At 43.7% G+C, this 18144-nt stretch overlaps 1 protein-coding gene across 1 annotated transcript in view; it reads left to right on the top strand.

Moving 5' to 3' along the window:
- LOC120945553 (influenza virus NS1A binding protein) overlaps positions 1-17934 on the top strand; it is a 113099-nt gene extending 95165 nt beyond the window's left edge. Inside the window, exons 13-15 of the mRNA XM_040359806.1 lie at positions 9835-9966; positions 10232-10405; positions 15991-17934. Coding sequence (XP_040215740.1) covers positions 9835-9966; positions 10232-10405; positions 15991-16253 — 569 coding nt within the window. The 3' untranslated portion in view covers positions 16254-17934. The remainder of the gene's footprint in view (positions 1-9834; positions 9967-10231; positions 10406-15990) is intronic.
- The last annotated feature ends 210 nt before the right edge of the window (positions 17935-18144 follow it).

Genomic DNA, 18144 nt, shown 5'->3' on the forward strand with positions numbered 1-18144 from the left:
TCTAGTACCGTCTCAGTGGTTGGAATACCTGCGAGGCGAGGGTTTTTCTTCCGAGGGAAGAATTACAGACGCTACAATTTGCGGTGCAGCGGTTGGCGACCCAGGAGTGGTCATCGCTTCACTTTTGCATACGAGTTCTGGGGCTGATGGTGGCCTCGTTCGATCAAGCTGTGCCTCTCCAAGTGGTCTTTGGGTCTGCAGGACCGACCGGTCAGGTTCCAGTCCGACAACGCCACGGCCGTGGCGTACGTCAATCATCAGGGGGGCACACGGACGGAAGACACGCACTCCGGTGGGCCTAAAGATGCGTTCCGTGTACAATCCGGGGGTGCAGAACTGGCATTCCGACTACCTAAGTCGCCAGACGCTAGACCAAGGAGAATGGTCGCTACACCCGGAAGTGTTTCAGAGTCTGTGCCAAAAATGGGGCACTCCAGATGTGGATTTTCTAGCGTCCCGTCTCAATCAGAAAGGTATCACGGTTCGTGGCCAGGTCAAGAGACCCGTGGGCAGACACGTTGGTGGCGCCATGGGGTCACTATCGCCTAATCTACGCCTTCCCTCCTCTGAAGCTTCTTCACCACCTGCTGCGCAGAGTGGAAGCCAAGGGGATACCAACAATCCTGATCGCCCCGGATTGGCCGCGCCGTCCCTGGTACGCGGACCTGGTGCGTCTGGTGGCAGACGTCCCTTGGCGTCTACCCCTGAGAGAAGACCTTCTGTCGCAGGGTCCTATTTTTTACCCTGCTTTACAGTCGCTGGCTTTAACAGCGTGGCTGTTGAGAGCCAGGTGCTGAAGGACAGAGGCCTGTCAGACTCAGTGATTTCTACCATGCTCCGTGCACGGAAGTCTACTTCACGGAAGATTTACCATCGTACGTGGAAGGCCTACATCTCCATGTGTGAGGAGATGAGTTGGCACCCCCGTACATACGCGAGGTCCCGAATTCTGCTGTTCTTACAGCGTGGAGTGGATCAGGCTTTCGCCTTAAAGGAGTTGTAAAGGAAAACATTTTTTTGCCTAAAATTAATGTCTGCAAGGTAGACAGACAGAATAGTGTAATGATTTTGTAAAAAAACAAGTAAATACCTATTAAATTCCTTCATCTATATCACCTCCGGTATTCTAGTTTCTGTTCTCTCATTCACTTCCTGGTTTGCGGCGCTCGTTCATGTAAGAACTAAATTTCCCAGTATGAATTGCGGCACGCCCAGTAATTCACACCTCCTTGAAGTCTCTAACACGTAGAGAGCGTCCTGCCACACAGATGTGAAGATGTGAAGCCTCCCTTCACAGTGGTCAGTAAAATCAGACAAGCAGGAAGTGAACAGAGAAGAAATAGAGCAACTTCTGAGCAAAAACGAACAATGAGGAAGTGAAAAGAGGAATGTCTGCAGATAAAGGATGCTTATTATGAAAAAAAAAAAATTTCCTTTACAACCACTTTAAGTACAGTTAAGGGTCAGATCTCGGCCTTGGCTGTTTACTTTCAGCGACCATTAGCGGCGCACTCCCTGGTGCGTACGTTTGTACAGGGGGTTCGGCATGTGGCCCCTCCTGTGCGTCCTCCACTGCCTCCATGGGACTTGAACTTCATCCTCTCGGTGCTTTAAGACTCTCCGTTTGAGGACATTCGAAAGATTCCCTTGTTGACTCTGTCCCAGAAGGTGGTTTTTCTGGTGGCAATTACTTCGGTCAGACAGGTTTCTGATCTGGCGGCCTTGTCTTGCAAGGTTCCTTTTTAGGTCATCCACAAGGACAAGGTGGTGCTGCGGCTGCAGCCGTCATTCCTTCCAAAGGTTGTTTCGGCTTTTCACATCAATGAGGACATTGTTCTTCCATCTTTATGTCCTCGGCCGAAGAACCCGAAGGAAGCCACGTTACATTCCTTGGACATGGTTCGAGCCCTACGGTTGTACTTGTCTGCTACGGCTCAGTTTCGGAGGTCGGATTCACTGGTCGTGTCGGTGACTGGTCCTAAAAAGGGTCTGGCGGTCTCGTCGTCCACCATTTCTAGGTGGATCCAACAGGTCGTGCTTCAGGCCTATGCCCTAAAGGGGCGGGCGCCTCCCTTTCAGGTTACGGCGCATTCGACCAGGGCGATTGGTGCCTCTTGGGCTTTCCGCCATCAAGCGTCTGTTTTACAGGTGTGTAAGGCAGCGACCTGGTCGTCAGTCCACACCTTCTCAAAGTTTTACAAGGTGGATGTGAGTGCATCTTCGGGTGCCTCCTTTGGCCACAAGGTTTTACAGGCGGCTGTTTAAGGTGGAGTTCCTCCGTTGAGAAACTCCGGTTTGTTTGGGGTGAAGTTTGGTTTGCTGTGTTTTTCCCACCCCTCAAAATTTTTGACACTGCTTGGGGACGTCCCTAAGGTCAATTGCAATTTGCTGCTGTGTCCGTCCATGAACGGAAGAGAAAATAGGATTGTTGTACTCACCGTAAAATCTATTTCTCTGAGTTCATGGACGCACACAGCACCCTCCCCTCCTTTTGTACTGCCTGTACTGGGGCTGCATGATGCAGAGAAAGGGATGTACCCGGGGAACCCGCCCCCTGGGAGGTGCTATACTGAGAAGTGTTTTAACACTTGAAGTGCTGTTTTTTCTGCCTAGTCATCTCCTGAAAGGAAGGTAAATAACCCTAAGGTCAATTGCTGCTGTGTCCGTCCATGAACTCAGAGAAATGAATCCTATTTTTAGTGCTAAAGCGCCCAAGTGTGAAAGGGATCTTTTACTCATCCACTTCAACTCACACTTCAGAAAATCGCTACAGATCTACCGTTGCTTTAACTGACAATATTTTCTGGCGCTATAAACAAAAATACTGAAAATTTTTTGAAAAAATAAATAAAACCTTTTTTTTATTTTACTTTCTATTATAAAACGTCCAATTAAAAAAATGTAAAAAAATCTAATTTTAGTTGCATAGTAGGTGAGGTTGAAAAAAAAAAAAACAAGTCCATCAAGTCTAACCTATGTGTGCAATTATGTCAGTATTACCTTGTATATCCCTGTATGAAGCAGTCGTTCAGGTGCTTATCCAATAGCTTTTTGAAACTATCGATGCTCCCTGCGGAGACCACCGCCTGTGGAAGGGAATTCTACATCCTTGCGCTCTTTCAGTAAAGGACCGTCTACGTAGTTTAAGGTTAAACCTCCTTTCTTTTTAATTTTAGTGAGTGGCCACGTGTACTATTATCTCTTCTGCAAACAAGTTTTATCCCTATTGTGGGGTCACCAGTATGGTATTTGTAAATGGAAATCATATTCTATGTGTCCTTTTTTCAGAGAGAATAAGTTCAGTGCTCGCAACCTTTATTCATAGCTAATATGCTCCAGACCCTTTATTAGTTTTGTTGCCCTTCTTTGTTACTTGCTCCATTTCCAGTACATCCTTCCTGAGCACTGATGCCCAGAACTGGACAGCATACGCCAGGTGCAGCCAGACCAAAGTCTTATAGAGTGGGAGAATTATCGCTTTATGTCTGGAGTTAGAGGAAGTAAACCCTCTTTAAAAAAAAAAAACACCCTACAAGGCAAAGGCATAATGAGCTAGGATGCATAGCATACTAGCTCATTATAAAGTACTTACCTGAGATCGAAGCCCCCGCAGCGGTGCTCGGTCACCTCCGTTGGCACCATCTTTCCACTAGTGACTTCCACATATCGCGGCTTCGGCGCTGTGACTGTCCGAAACCGCAATGGCGCCATTAACGGCATGATCGCCGTTCGTAACGGCACGCTCAGTGTGCCGTAGGCATCGGTGCCTTTCTTTTGCAAATATCTTTTAAATCATGTAGGTTTAGGAGATATTTGTTGTACCTTCAGGTAAGCACTAATTTAGGCTTGCCTGTAGGTTAAAGTGGTCTGTAAAGCCCCGTACACACGATCGGTTTGTCCGATGAAAACAGGGCGGTGGACTGTTCATCGGACAAACCGATCGTGTGTGGGCCCCATCGGTTTGTTTTCCATCTGTGGAAAAAAAAAGGACATGTTTTAAATTTTTCATATGGATAAAAAAACGATAGAAAAAACGATGTGTGGAAGTCCATCGATCAAAAATCCACGCATGCTCAGAATCAAGTCGACGCATGCTCGGAAGCATTGAACTTCATTTTTTTCAGCACATCGTACTGTTTTACGTCACCGTCCCCCCAGTGTATAGATTGCATTCATATTTTTGCCACCCAAATGCATTATTTTATATTTTTCTACATTAAACCTCATTTGCCATGTAGTTCTTGCAAGGCTTCCACATCCTGCGGAGAAGTTATTTCCCCTGCTTAGCTTTCTTTATCAATTTAGGCCAATATGTATTCTACTACGTATTTTTGTTTAAAAAAAAAAATCCTACTTGTATATTGGTTTGCGCAAACGTTTTTTATAGCGTCTACAAACTAGGAAATATTTGGAATTTTTCTTTATTTTTACTGGTAATGGCAGCGATCAGAGATTTTAATGACACTGGCTGGGAAGGGGTTAAAGTAGTAAAAAAGAACTGTGTGTATCAGCCCCTCTGAGTCCATCTCTGTCCTGCGTTGTTGTAGGATTGTCTTGGCTGCTCAGGACTCCCTCTCCTCATTGGCTGAAACAGCAACGCAGCGCTATTGGCTCCCGCTGCTGTCAATTAGTCACTCAGCCAATGAGAAGAGAAAGGTGGTGGGGACAAGCCACAGCTCTGTGTCTGAATGGATACACCGAGCAGCCTTGAGTGCCCCCATAGCAAGCCTTGTTGTGGGGGCACTCGTCAGGAGGGAGGGACGAGGAGAGCGGAAGAGGAGGATCCAGGCTGCTCTGTACAAATCCACTGCACAAGGCAGGCAAGTATAACATGTCTGTTATTTTAAACCCCAAAAAAAAAAGCATTTACAATCACTTTAACATCAGGGGCAATCAAAGTGTTAACTTTGTGCCTAGCCCGTGTTTGTGTACTTTGTGGGAGGTGCTTTTACCAGGGGGAAGCATGGATCCAGGTCACTGCTTTGCAGGAACACAAGATCCATGCCTTCTGTACTGACAAAAAGACAATCTTCCTTGTTTACATAGGCAGACTGCCGTTCTGCCTGTGTAATAAATGATCGGTGGGTGCTGGTAGACATGGAGACAGCGGTACCCGCTGTGATTATGCAAGCAAGCCCGCCGTGACACGCATTTGCGCCCGCTAACTGGAAGTGTGTGTGTGTATATATATATACATATATATAATATATAATGTTATCGTGCGCACAGCCACTGCCCTTTAGCAGGTAAAACTGCTATAGGGCGGTTGGCAAGTGGTTATCTGCTCTGTGCAGTGGTTTTTGCAGCCCTGATCCTCCTTTATTCATTCCCGTACCAGCACTCCTCGTCCCTCCCTCCTGCCGAATGCCCCCAGAGCAAGCAGCTCGTTAATGTCCATTCACACACAGCCGCAGCTCGGCGCTGCCCCCTCGCTCTCCTCATTGGCTCACTGGCTGTCTCAGCCAATGAGGAAGGAGAGTCCCCAGAGAGCTAAGGCTCTTGTGCACATCGTTGGAGGAAGATCCGGCTCAGGTATGTATTGGAGGGGGGGCTGCTTCACTTCATGCATGTAAAAAACCTTGAACATTTACAACCACGTTGAGCCCTTCACCCAATAAAGGGACATCTCCACTTCAAGTGGGGTCATTGAACTTCTTTTCAGCTATTCATACACAGAACATTTTGGACCTGTGGGTCCCAGCATATTGTGTCCAGGAGCTACAACTTGGAGTTTCGTCCCTTGCTTCCTCCTTACTTATGACCTCCAATGTGGCCTCAGAGGCAGCCAGAAGAGCCACCTTCCTGCAGGGAACAGAGCAGCTTCTTTTGAAGGGCACCATTACACTAGTAAAGAGCAGTCAGTGGTTCAAAAGCTACTTCAAGGCAGATTTATTCTCATACATGGAAATCTTACTTTGACTGGTGAGAGTGTAGTTAATCCAGTCCCAAACATTATTCTGTGCCTTGCATTCTGGTCTTCCTTCAATCATGTCTTGACCAGTATCTGGCTCTTAGCACTTTGAAAGAGCAGGTATTGGCCTTCGTGTAGCCTATTTCAAACGCCTTTTGCTTTGCAATGCCTTGTTAAAATTTTTATCTGACTTGTTTCTTGCATCAGGTCCAGTTTACAGCACTGTGTTTCCCTGGGACATTATGAACCCATCAGGGATATTCTCTTGAAGATGCTTGCCAGCAAAGTAGCCTTTTTGGCCTAGAACACCTGTCAGATTGGTTTCTAAGTTTTCCTCCCATACTTCATGTCAAGACTGTGTTATGTCCAAGACCATCTTTTCTTTCAAAGGTGGTTAGTGTCTCACTGAGGACAGTGTTCTGTGACTGCAGCTTTCACCTGCAAGATTGTTCCAGCTACACCCTGAATCTAGGGTTGTGCCTAGATTGGTGGGCCTGTTGGCACAGTTTTGTTTGCAGAGTTGCTGGCCACGCTTATATTCATTGCTTATGGATGTCCCATGATGCATGAATAAGATGCCTATGCCCTCGACTGTACAATTCGAATCAGATGAATTTTGACTTAACTGTAAATTAAATGTCTTGGAGTACAGGACACGGGCCACCCTACCTAAAAGCTCCTTATTACGCTGCATTGCTTGTAACACACCTGAGGACTCGGTTATAGAGGCGGTTCCGGGGGCATATGCTCAAAAGCTTACCAGTATCCAATCACCTGAAGGTATTAGCCTATGGTCTATGAATTAGTTATATGTCCTGTCCAAGCTATACATTTTACAGGCAAGCCCAAATTCCTCTAACAATTTGTGGCTCTTCTGTAAGATTTGTCCACACCACCATTGGTATTCACCAGGATGCTTGTTCCCTGTCCTAGTACTCCACCAAGCCCATGGGACCCCCATTGGTGGGCTATCTGGCTGTTCTACTTCAAGAGCAGAAAGAGGAGACCTTGTCGGCAATGAACGGATGATGCATTGCAAGCTCTACAGATCCTTGGAGGGATCCTGGATCTTCAGAAGCCAGTGCCAAGTCCCTCCCATTACCTGGAGTATTAGGGCTTTGTCCTGAACACACACAAGATCCCGGCCCCCCACCCTATGAATGAGTATGGGGTACATCGAACCCCTACCCATTCACCTGGGGGGGGAGTGTCAAGGGGGAAAAAACACACTACGCAGGTTTTTAAAGTCATTTATTAGGCAACTTCGGGGGTCTTCTGACTCCAGGGGTCTGTTCCGACTCTCCGGTGCCTTCTCCGCGCTCTCCGGTGCTTTCTGTCTTCTGCCGGGCTACGCTATCTTCTTGCAGCTCTTTTACTAGCGGCGGCCCGGTCTTCCCTGTCGGCTTCTTCCCTCTTCTCTTGTCCCAATGTTGACACGACGCTCCCTCCGGCTGTAATGCCGTGTGTGCGGTGCGCAACCATTTATATAAGCATGGGACGTGGTCACCGGGTGACCCAGCCCCATAGGACGTCAGTCCAATGGAATGATGGGACTGTACCCCATACTCATTCACATAGGGTGGGGGGCTGGGATCTGGGGGCCCTGAAACCCCCTTTCCTGACCGGCTGGGCTAGTGTTTGGATAAGGGTCTGGTATGGATTTTGGGGGGGACCCCACGCTGCTTTTTCGGCGGGGGTTTCCCCTTAAAACCCTTACCAGACCGATGGGCCCGTGGGCCCGGAAGGCCAATGAAGGGGGAACCGATGACGTTTTGTTTTTCTTTAAATATTGATGTGGAGTTCCCCCTAATTATTGGGGGATCAAAGTCGGCGTCCCTGCTAATTGAAGTCGTGGGGCAAAGTCGGATCCACAGTCGTATGACTGACTGTTTTGTTAAAATAAGTGTGAAATGGGCCTTAATGGTAGATGTCCTGGTAACTCGGTGGGATTGGTCGAGTTCGATTTATGCCTTCCCCTCTTTGTCAAGGTCATGGGCTCTTGGACTCATATTTCTATTCTACATAAAGCTAGGAAGTATACATACAAAAAGGTCTACCATCGCACAGGAAAAGCATACTTTGGTTGATGCAAAGCACAATTGAGTCATCGAGTTTTCCATGGAACTAGTATGGGTTGAAAGCCATCCATGCCTGCCATGGCTGTTAGTCTCTCTGCTGTGTACTTTTTTTCTTTCCTCTCATGATCTCTGCCCATCCCAGACTACAGATATGTGAGTGAGCATTATCACAATGTTTTCACGATAAAACGTTTTGTAATGTGCCTTTGGATCCCGCGCTTCAGTCTATACATTTATAACAATGTAAGAAAGAATCCAGGCCTTTCTTAAAGCAATCTACTGAGCTGGCCAGAACCACCTCTGGAGGGAGTCTGTTCCACATTTTTACAGCTCTTACTGTGAAAAAACCTTTCCGTATTTGGAGGTGAAATCTCTTTTCCTCTAGACGTAAAGAGTGCCCCCTTGTCCTCAGTGTTGACCGTAAAGTGAATAACTCAACACCAAGTCCACTGTATGGACCTCTTATATATTTGTACATGTTGATCATATCCCCCCTAATTCTCCTCTTCTCAAGAGTGAATAGATTTAGTTCTTCTAATCTTTCCTCATAGCTGAGCTCCTCCGTGCCTCTTATCAGTTTGGTTGCCCTTCTCTGCACTTTCTCCAGTTCTCCGATATCCTTTTTGAGAACTGGTGCCCAAAACTCAAAAATGTACATAAAATAACTGAGTAATAAGATTTGTAGGTAAAGTTGATCCAGGGTAAATCCGATTGCCTCTCGGGGGATCAGGAGGGAATTTTTTCCCCTGCTGTAGCAAATTGTATCATGCTCTGCTGGGGTTTTTTGCCTTCCTCTGGATCAACTGTGGGTATGGAGTTGGGTGTATGGGATTGTACTGTGTTTGTTTTTTATTTTGTTTGTTTATTTTTTTTGTGGTTGAACTGGATGGACTTGTCTTTTTTCTGTTCAAATTTTTTATTGTAAAAATAAAGAGTACAGAGTAGAAAGAAAATAAACTTTTCCGCATAAAACAATTACGGAGATACAATGGTGTATAATAATATTAACGTGTACATACAATACTGGTAGAACCTTCCAGGATTACTCAACAGGGGAATAAGTGCAACACAGTGAGAGAAGGTATTATACTAGGGTTATGTGGGAACATAGGGGATAAAGACAAATAAACCTAGGAATTTAAAGCACACGTTTCTATTCCATAAGGTGGCATAGAACAATAATCCGTACTCAGCACATTTAAGGATAGAGAACTGAAGGCTAATGGGGGGTCACGGGTAACCGTATCACCCTAGTGTATAAGACAATAAGTTTCGACATAAGGGGGGGGGGGGGAGCCCTAGGGGACCAGGGAAGGGGAGACGTAGTAATGAGAGATGGAAGGAAAGAAGGGGAAAGGAGGAAAAAGTAAAGAAGAGAAAGAAAGAGAGTGTCAGCGCGGACGGGTGTGCCCCCAATGGGCCATTTGTGTCAAGTCATAAGAACATCACAACAATCATGGGATAGGGAAGGTGGCTACGAAGTCAGGAGGGAGAAAAAATTCCATCCATGGAGACCATATTTTAAGGGACTTGTGTCTTTTTTCAACCTGACTAACTATGTAACTATGTAACAAGTTGTAGAAGCGATTATTTGGCTTTACAGCTAGCTTGATCCCTTTTACATTAAAGCCCAGAGTTTGCAGGGTCCTTTCTGTTGGAACTGGTAGTATTTGTCCCCAAGATTCTACATTGGACATGACTGCACATGAATTAAGAATTTTATTGGTTTTAAATCCTGTAGGAAAACACAGTATGGAAAATATGCCTAATTTATATACATTTTTTTCATATTTGTATTGTAAAATATTATCTTTCTCCTACTACATTTTTATTTTTTATTTTTAGGTGTTTGTGCCCTCAATGGAAAGTTATATATTATTGGAGGGTCAGATCCTTATGGCCAAAAAGGACTTAAAAATTGTGATGTGTTCGAACCTTTGTCAAGGTCATGGACAGGCTGCGCTCAACTTAAAATCCGTATGTGTTAAATATTTTATATTCCCCCACCGCACCCCTAACTTTGACATTTTTTTTTCCTCTTTATAAATAGTTTTGTTTTCATTAGAACCAATGGCATATACGATCAGCCATATTGTTTATAGTAACCAATGTAGCCTTTATACAGTGTGCTGGTGCTAATTGACTGTGTAAACTGTTGCATTTTTATATCATTATTCTAAGAGGTAATATTAGAAAGAATAAGCTTTTTTTTTTTTATATTCTATTATTCCAAATACTACAGGAAGGCACCAATCTGCAGTTTGTGAACTGGACAATCATATGTACATCATTGGAGGTGCAGAATCATGGAACTGTTTAAATTCCGTAGAGCGGTACAATCCTGAAAATGATACTTGGACCCTAGTAGCGCCTATGAATGTTGCTCGTCGCGGTGCTGGAGTTGCAGTTTATAATGGTAAGACCTGTTTTATAGGTTTAAAAACACAACTTAAACCAGCTGGGGTTTGGTAGCATTGCCAGTGCAACTGGTGATCAGTGTGTAAGCCTTTGTATGCTAAAGCAAAAAGGTAGGAATATGGTCAAACGTGCACATCCCATTAACCACTTAAGCCCCCGGACCATTTTGTTGCTAAATTACCGGGCCAGTTTTTGTGATTCGGCACTGCGCCACTTTAACTGACAATTGTGCAACGTGGCTCCCAAACAAAATTGGCGTCCTTTTTCCCCCCACAAATAGAGCTTTCTTTTGGTGGTATTTGATCACCTCTGCGGTTTTTAGTTTTTGCGCTATAAACAAAAATAAGGGGGACCATTTTGAAAAAAAAAAAAAAAAACAATACTTTTTGCTATAATAAATATCTCCCAAAAAAAAAAAAATATATATATATATATATATATATATATATATATATATACACACACATATATATATAAAAAAAAAAAAATCATCAGTTTAGGCCGATATGTAGTCTACAAAAAATCGCAATAAGCATTTATTGATTGGTTTGCGCAAAAGTTATAGCGTCTACAAAATAGGAGATCATTTTATGGCATTTTTATTATTTTTTTTTTACGTTTTTTTTTTCTCTTTTTATCGTGACTGCGACATTATGTCGGAACATTGTCCTTTTTACAACGATCGGTGCTATAGAAATGCACTGATTACTGTGAAAATTACACTAGCAGTGAAGGGGTTAACCACTAGGTGGCGCTGTAGGGGTTAAGTGTGCCCTAGTGAGTGTTTCTTACTGTGGGGGGGTGGGCTACATGTGACAAGACACGAATTACACGGAACGTAGATCAGTGTCATTGTCACGCGGCAGAGCGGGGAGATGCTTGTTTACATTAGCATCTCTCTGTGAGACGATCACGGGTATCCCCGCGGCGATCGAGTCCACGGGACCTGCGGTCAGGTTCACGGAGCTTGCGGCGGGCGCGTGCACAATGACGTTTCCTTAAAGGTGACGTATATATACGCCCTTTTTCCTAGGAGTGCCATTGTGTCGACGTACATGTGCGTGCAGTGGTCGGGAAGCGAGTTAAATTGCGCAATGTAGATGGGCAATACTCCACCCTACCCAATCTGTATGTCAAAATCCCTACATTCTGTCTACTAGTTCTACAATCACTAGCTTCAGACTGTAGCTATAAATAATATTTACCAAGTAAAGAGGTACTAAGATGTGACTGGATGTATGTAAACATGTTTTGCAAAAACTAAAAAAAAAAGCAGAGCAGTTAAATGTTTTTTTACTGCAAACCTCATAACAGTTTTTGGGGTTTAGACAGACAAGGTAAGCATGTCATGTCAATGAGGGAAACATCGGTTTAAATGATTTTTGTTCAGGGCAGGCTTTAGTTATGGTGTGTGTGTGTGTGTGTGTGTGTGTGTGTGTGTGTGTATAAAAAACATTGCAACAAGATCCAAAATAGTGTAGTATTGACTGTGCAGTGATTTTGCGCAGAGCAGCCTGGATCCTCATCTTCTCCTGTCCCTTTTCTGTGCTTCTTGCCCCTCTATCCCTCCTACTGAGTGCCCCCACAGCAAGCAGCTTGCTGAGGGAGCAGCTCTGTGTGTCGATTCAGTTCACTGGTTTGAACTATGAAATTGTAAACCCTGTAACCTACTTTCCATGCGTCTGATGCAGAACAAAAACAAACTGGACTGCATGTGGTGTGAACTGGCCCTTACACCTTCCCTCCCTTTTTTTTTCTATTTCTATTACAAGGGATGTAAACATTCCTTGTAATAGGAATAGGGCATGACAGGTCATCTGTCCTCTAATCAGAAAAGGCTGAGATAAAAAATAAAAAAACCTACAGTGCCTTGCAAAAGTATTTGGCCCCCTTGAACTTTGCGACCTTTTACCACATTTCAGGCTTCAAACATAAAGATATAAAACTGTAATTTTTTTTTTTTTTTTTTTTGAAGAATCAACAAGTGGGACACAATCATGAAGTGGAACGAAATTTATTGGATATTTCAAACTTTTTTTAACAAATAAAAAACTGAAAAATTGGGCGTGCAAAATTATTCAGCCCCTTTTACTTTCAGTGCAGCAAACTCTCTCCAGAAGTTCAGTGAGGATCTCTGAATGATCCAATGTTGACCTAAATGACTAATGATGATAAATAGAATCCAATGTGTAAATAGAATCCAATGTGTAATCAAGTCTCCGTATAAATGCATTTGCACTGTGATAATTTTAGAGGTCCGTTTAAAGCGCAGAGAGCATCATGAAGAACAAGGAACACACCAGGCAGGTCCGAGATACTGTTGTGGAGAAGTTTAAAGCCGGATTTGGATACAAAAAGATTTCCCAAGCTTTAAACATCCCAAGGAGCACTGTGCAAGCGATAATATTGAAATGGAAGGAGTATCGGATCACTGGAAATCTACGAAGACCTGGCCGTCCCTCTAAACTTTCAGCTCATACAAGGAGAAGACTGATCAGAGATGCAGCCAAGAGGCCCATGATCACTCTGGATGAACTGCAGAGATCTACAGCTGAGGTGGGAGACTCTGTCCATAGGACAACAATCAGTCGTATACTGCACAAATCTGGCCTTTATGGAAGAGTGGCAAGAAGAAAGCCATTTCTTAAAGATATCCATAAAAAGTGTCCTTTAAAGTTTGCCACAAGCCACCTGGGAGACACACCAAACATGTGGAAGAAGGTGCTCTGGTCAGATGAAGCCAAAATCAAACTTTTTGGCAACAATGCAAAACGTTATGTTTGGTGTAAAAGCAACACAGCTCATCACCCTGAACACACCATCCCCACTGTCAAACATGGTGGTGGCAGCATCATGGTTTGGGCCTGCTTTTCTTTAGCAGGGACAAGGAAGATGGTTAAAATTGATGGGAAGATGGATGGAGCCAAATACAGGACCATTCTGGAAGAAAGCCTGATGGAGTCTGCAAAAGACTTGAGACTGGGATGGAGATTTGTCTTCCAACAAGACAATGATCCAAAACATAAAGCAACATCTACAATGGAATGGTTCACAAATAAACATATCCAGGTGTTAGAATGGCCAAGTCAAAGTCCAGACCTGAATCCAATCGAGAATCTGTGGAAAGAACTGAAAACTGCTGTTCACAAACGCTCTCCATCCAACCTCACTGAGCTCGAGTGGTTTTGCAAGGAGGAATGGGCAAACATTTCAGTCTCTCGATGTGCAAAACTGATAGAGACATACCCCAAGCGACTTACAGCTGTAATCGCAGCAAAAGGTGGCGCTACAAAGTATTAACTTAAGGGGGCTGAATAATTTTGCATTTTTTTATTTGTTAAATAAGTTTGAAATATCCAATAAATTTCGTTCCACTTCATGATTGTGTCCCACTTGTTGTTGATTCTTCAAAAAAAAATTACAGTTTTATATCTTTGTTTGAAGCCTGAAATGTGGCAAAAGTTTGCAAAGTTCAAGGGGGCCGAATACTTTCGCAAGGCACTGTATCTCTGCCTTTTCAGTCGAGTACACGGCAGTATTTACAACTGCCAGGCCGGATGTGACATAATTAGGTTGTGCTCAAGCCTCCTAAGATCATAGACTGGCAGGGACCATCTGGTCACCGGTATTCTCTGTGGTGAACTTCAGCCGCCGGCGGTTTCCTTCTCCGGCCTCGCCAATTGCACAAGCGAGCCGGTAGGGGAAGGGGGCGACGTCCCCTTCCGCTACCTGTAAAAATTATCAAGCCGCTATGATTGTTCTTGCAGTGCAGAGAATTGCTGGTTGAAAAAGATGATATCTAAATGATGTCTGCAGCTGTAGGCACATTCAGGTATCCCCACTCAAAGTCCAGGACCTCATATGACGGCCTTGGGCGTGAAGTGGTTAAGTTACAAAAATTAACTACAACAATAACATAAAGCAGCCCTCAAATTTTCCACTTGCATTTTGCGAGTGGAAAATGAGGGCTTGGGAGTGGGGGGGTGAACACCGCCTGCGGGCGGGGTTGATCGAGAGCCGATCTCCCCCATGGCAGAGAGCATGGAAGAAGAGGAGAGCCGCGGTATAGCCTGCTGTTATAGCTTACATTGAAATTGCCTCCGCTCTGCTCGCTGTCACACACAGTCCCACCTCCTCCTGACCTGTGATGGACAGAACACATCCAGGCATTGGATCCGCATTTTGTCTATCACAGGCGCGGGGTCAGGAGGAGGCGGGGCTGTGTGTGACGGCGAGCAGAGGCAATTTCAATGTAAGCTGTACCCGCGGCTCTCCTCTTCCCCTTATGATCCGGCCACCAATGGGGACACAGTAAGTCTGCACTGTTGGGCACGGCGAGGCTGCAGTAATGTTGGGCACGGCGAGGCTGCAGCAATGAGCAGTGATTAGCGTGATCACAAGGACAGTGCTGACCGACCGATCGGAACCCACTTAGCCCGTCCTGTCATCGTGGGGGGTGTAAATATTTGAATGCTATATCAACCATAGCATTTAAAAAATTAAAACAATTGAATGCCACTTTCACTGATTTAGGATGCAAAGAGACTTACAGCGAAGCACAGCACTGGACAGAGGAGTGGGAGCTGCCAAAGTTACCATGTTCCTATTAACAAGCTGTGGTTGCTCGGACCGCCTAGAAACCAATCACCAGCTTGTTAATAGGAAAAGTAGTCTTTGGCAGCTCTCGACCCTACCTCATCTAGTATGCTAGTCCCTGCTAAGAGCAGGATTCAAGCCAAAGCTGTGTGCAGTACCACGTTTGGCTTGAGGTGGGGGGGGCGCGGGAGCAGAGCCGTTTTGAAATGCTTGGAAAAACTCGGAATATCTCAGTTCCCAAGTTTTCAGAGTTCAGCCGAGCTGTCCTCTGGCCTTTCCGGGTGTTTTCGAGGCTCTCTGGTGCCCCCCCCCCACACCTCTGGCCACATGCGGTATTGCATGCCATTGAAGTCAATGCAGAACTAATTATTTTAGTTTCCATTGACTTCTATGGGGAATCTCGCTTTGATATGCGAGTACTTTGGACTACAAGCATTCTACTGGAATGGATTATGCTCGTAATCCGAGGTTCCACTGTATTGCTCCTCATCATCTGACCACAATCCTAATGCACTTGCAAGCACAGAGCGGCAGGGGGGCATGTGCATTCTCTTCTATCCTTGTCATTCATTAGAAGGAAAGTGAAAGGAGGGCAAGATGAGGCAGGACTGAGTGGGGGAGGAGCTGGCTGAGAGACTGGGGTGCAACCGAGCATGTGACACGCATACATCACAAGAGGAGGAAACTGGAGGGGGTAGCGAGAGGGAAAGCAGAGCTGCCTGGCATAGTCAGGACCAACAACTGATCACGGAAGTGACAGTGTGCAGGAACTGTCATCTGAACACATCAAATGTTACCGGTACAGGAGAGCAGGGGTTCTGAATGGCTTGATTAGATAGATGTATCTAATCAGCCATTCCAAAAACTAAAAAGTGGATAATACAGATTTGGATGTCAATTTGGGTTTGCATTCCAAAATTATTTTTCTCTTGACATATTGACATTCTGCTTGACCTTGTGATGAAAAGCTTATTTATTTGTTTACAGGTAAACTTTTTGTAGGAGGAGGTTTTGATGGCTCTCGTGCACTAAGCTGTGTGGAATCATATGACCCTTTGAAAAATGAGTGGAAGATGATTGGAAGCATGAATTCTGCGAGAAGCAATTCTGGTTTATTAGCTATAGGAAACAACATATTTGCTGTTGGTGGATTCGATGGAAATGATTTTTTGAATACAATTGAAGTTTATAACACTAGCATAAATGAATGGAGCTCATACACCAAAATGTGCAGATCTAAAGCCTGGTAGATGATATTATTTTTTAATTTTTTACCTTACGAGGGGTGACCAAAAAGTAAATAGAATGACAAAACCCATCATTTTTTTTTTTTTTTTTTTTTTAGACCACGTCCCCTTAAATTTTGAATGCATTTGTCCTTGCAGCACCCCAAGGCACACCGTTAATGAAAGTCATTTTAGTGCTCCAGCCAGACGTTGGCAGCAAATACTTAAGTCATCAGAAAATATTTCCCCTACAAAGCTATCATCCGATGTTAAAGCATAAAAGGTCCCATATAAATTGGGCCAAAAGTATGATGGAACATTCAGTCAGATTTGCTTATGCTCTGCTATAATTTTGGGTACCTATCAAAATGAATTTGTGCAGAAGCTTATGGGCCTGTTACAACAATGCACACATTTCCAAGTGCTGTGGTGTATTCAAAATGAATGGGCTGCAACGCATCTCATTGCATGAAAATAAATCACAACGGACATTTTTATACCATGAAATGTCATTCAAAATTAGTGTTCCCATAATGCTCATGTTTGAACGAGCCATGTGCGACCAAAAAATACCAGCCTGTATTGGAATACAGTTTAAAAAAAATGGCTTATCTTACTTGGCTATAAACAATGTCACAAGTACCCAGCAGTGATTCTGTGAACTTATTGATCACCCCTCGTACATTTTAGTTCAGAATGTCACGATGATCTATTGAGTTAGCGTATTGCGTTTCCATACTGTATATTTTGTTTGTAAATTAGCTTGAATGCGCATTGAAAGGTTCTTTTGAAACAGGCATGTATTAATTGGCATGCGCTGCCTATGCATATATAGTACACCCCAGTGCATGTAGCACCTGTACTGGGGGACTTATATGTTCCCCTCTGGCTCTCGGAGCTTTATACACCGTTCCATTGGTCCATTGACACCCGGGGCTGAATAGAACATTTTGTAAGGCAGGTAACTGGAGAACCTTCTTTTTTATTTTATTTTTTTTTAAGTAGTTTTGTGCTTACTGTAACATTACATCAAAAAGAATTGACAAAATCATTGAGATTTATTTTTTCACAGTCTTCTGTAAATATATAAAAAAAAAAAAAATGCACTGAGTTGTAGAATTCCAATCAGTAGTTTCTAGAAGGTGGAATGTTTTTAAATGTTTGTGCGAGTGTTCTGTGTATTCTTCTTAGTACAGAATGTGCTCAAAAGCCTTATTCAAATTTGAAGATTGATATTTTGATTATCAAGTGCAGGAATGCCAAAACAGTAAATATTTTCAGACTGCCTTTTTATTACTTTTTGTAAGCAAACCATGAGAGGCACAACTAATGTTATTACTGAAGATTTTTTTTATATTTGAAAGTGTTTATTTTGAAGGCTTTTACAATCTAAACATTACATTACTGTATGTTTTAAGTATTCAGAATCTCTAATACTTGCCGTAAGTTTCTTTTCCATTCATCTTTTCCACTGTTTTAGATGGCATATTTATTCCTTGGTGGTTTTTGTAAGTTAATTTTATGAAATCCAGCAATCCGCCAATATAATTTTTTTTTTTTTTTTTTGTATGTCTTAAGAAGTCAATTTCAGTAATGTCTGTAATATAACGTTTTTCTATCACTGTAATGTTCTTAAATAAATTGTATGGTAAAAAATGTGGTGTACAAAAAAAAAACATTTTTTTCCCCCATCTTTTTGTGCTGATCGTTTGTTTTGTTTTTTTATTCAGTGATGCTTCCTGTTTGTATGTAAATGCCTGCCAGTATAAGTAGACACAGCTTACACTGACAGTCTGCAAGAGCCCTGCATTGCACCAACTATCTGCTGATGCCAGCCATGTGTCCCAGTGTCACCAGTGCAGCCAGAAACAGTCACCAGATCAGTGCCACCAGCCAGTGTCCTTGATTCCAGTCA

Source organism: Rana temporaria, chromosome 7 (assembly GCF_905171775.1).
Source record: "Rana temporaria chromosome 7, aRanTem1.1, whole genome shotgun sequence".
Taxonomy (NCBI): Eukaryota; Metazoa; Chordata; class Amphibia; order Anura; family Ranidae; genus Rana; species Rana temporaria.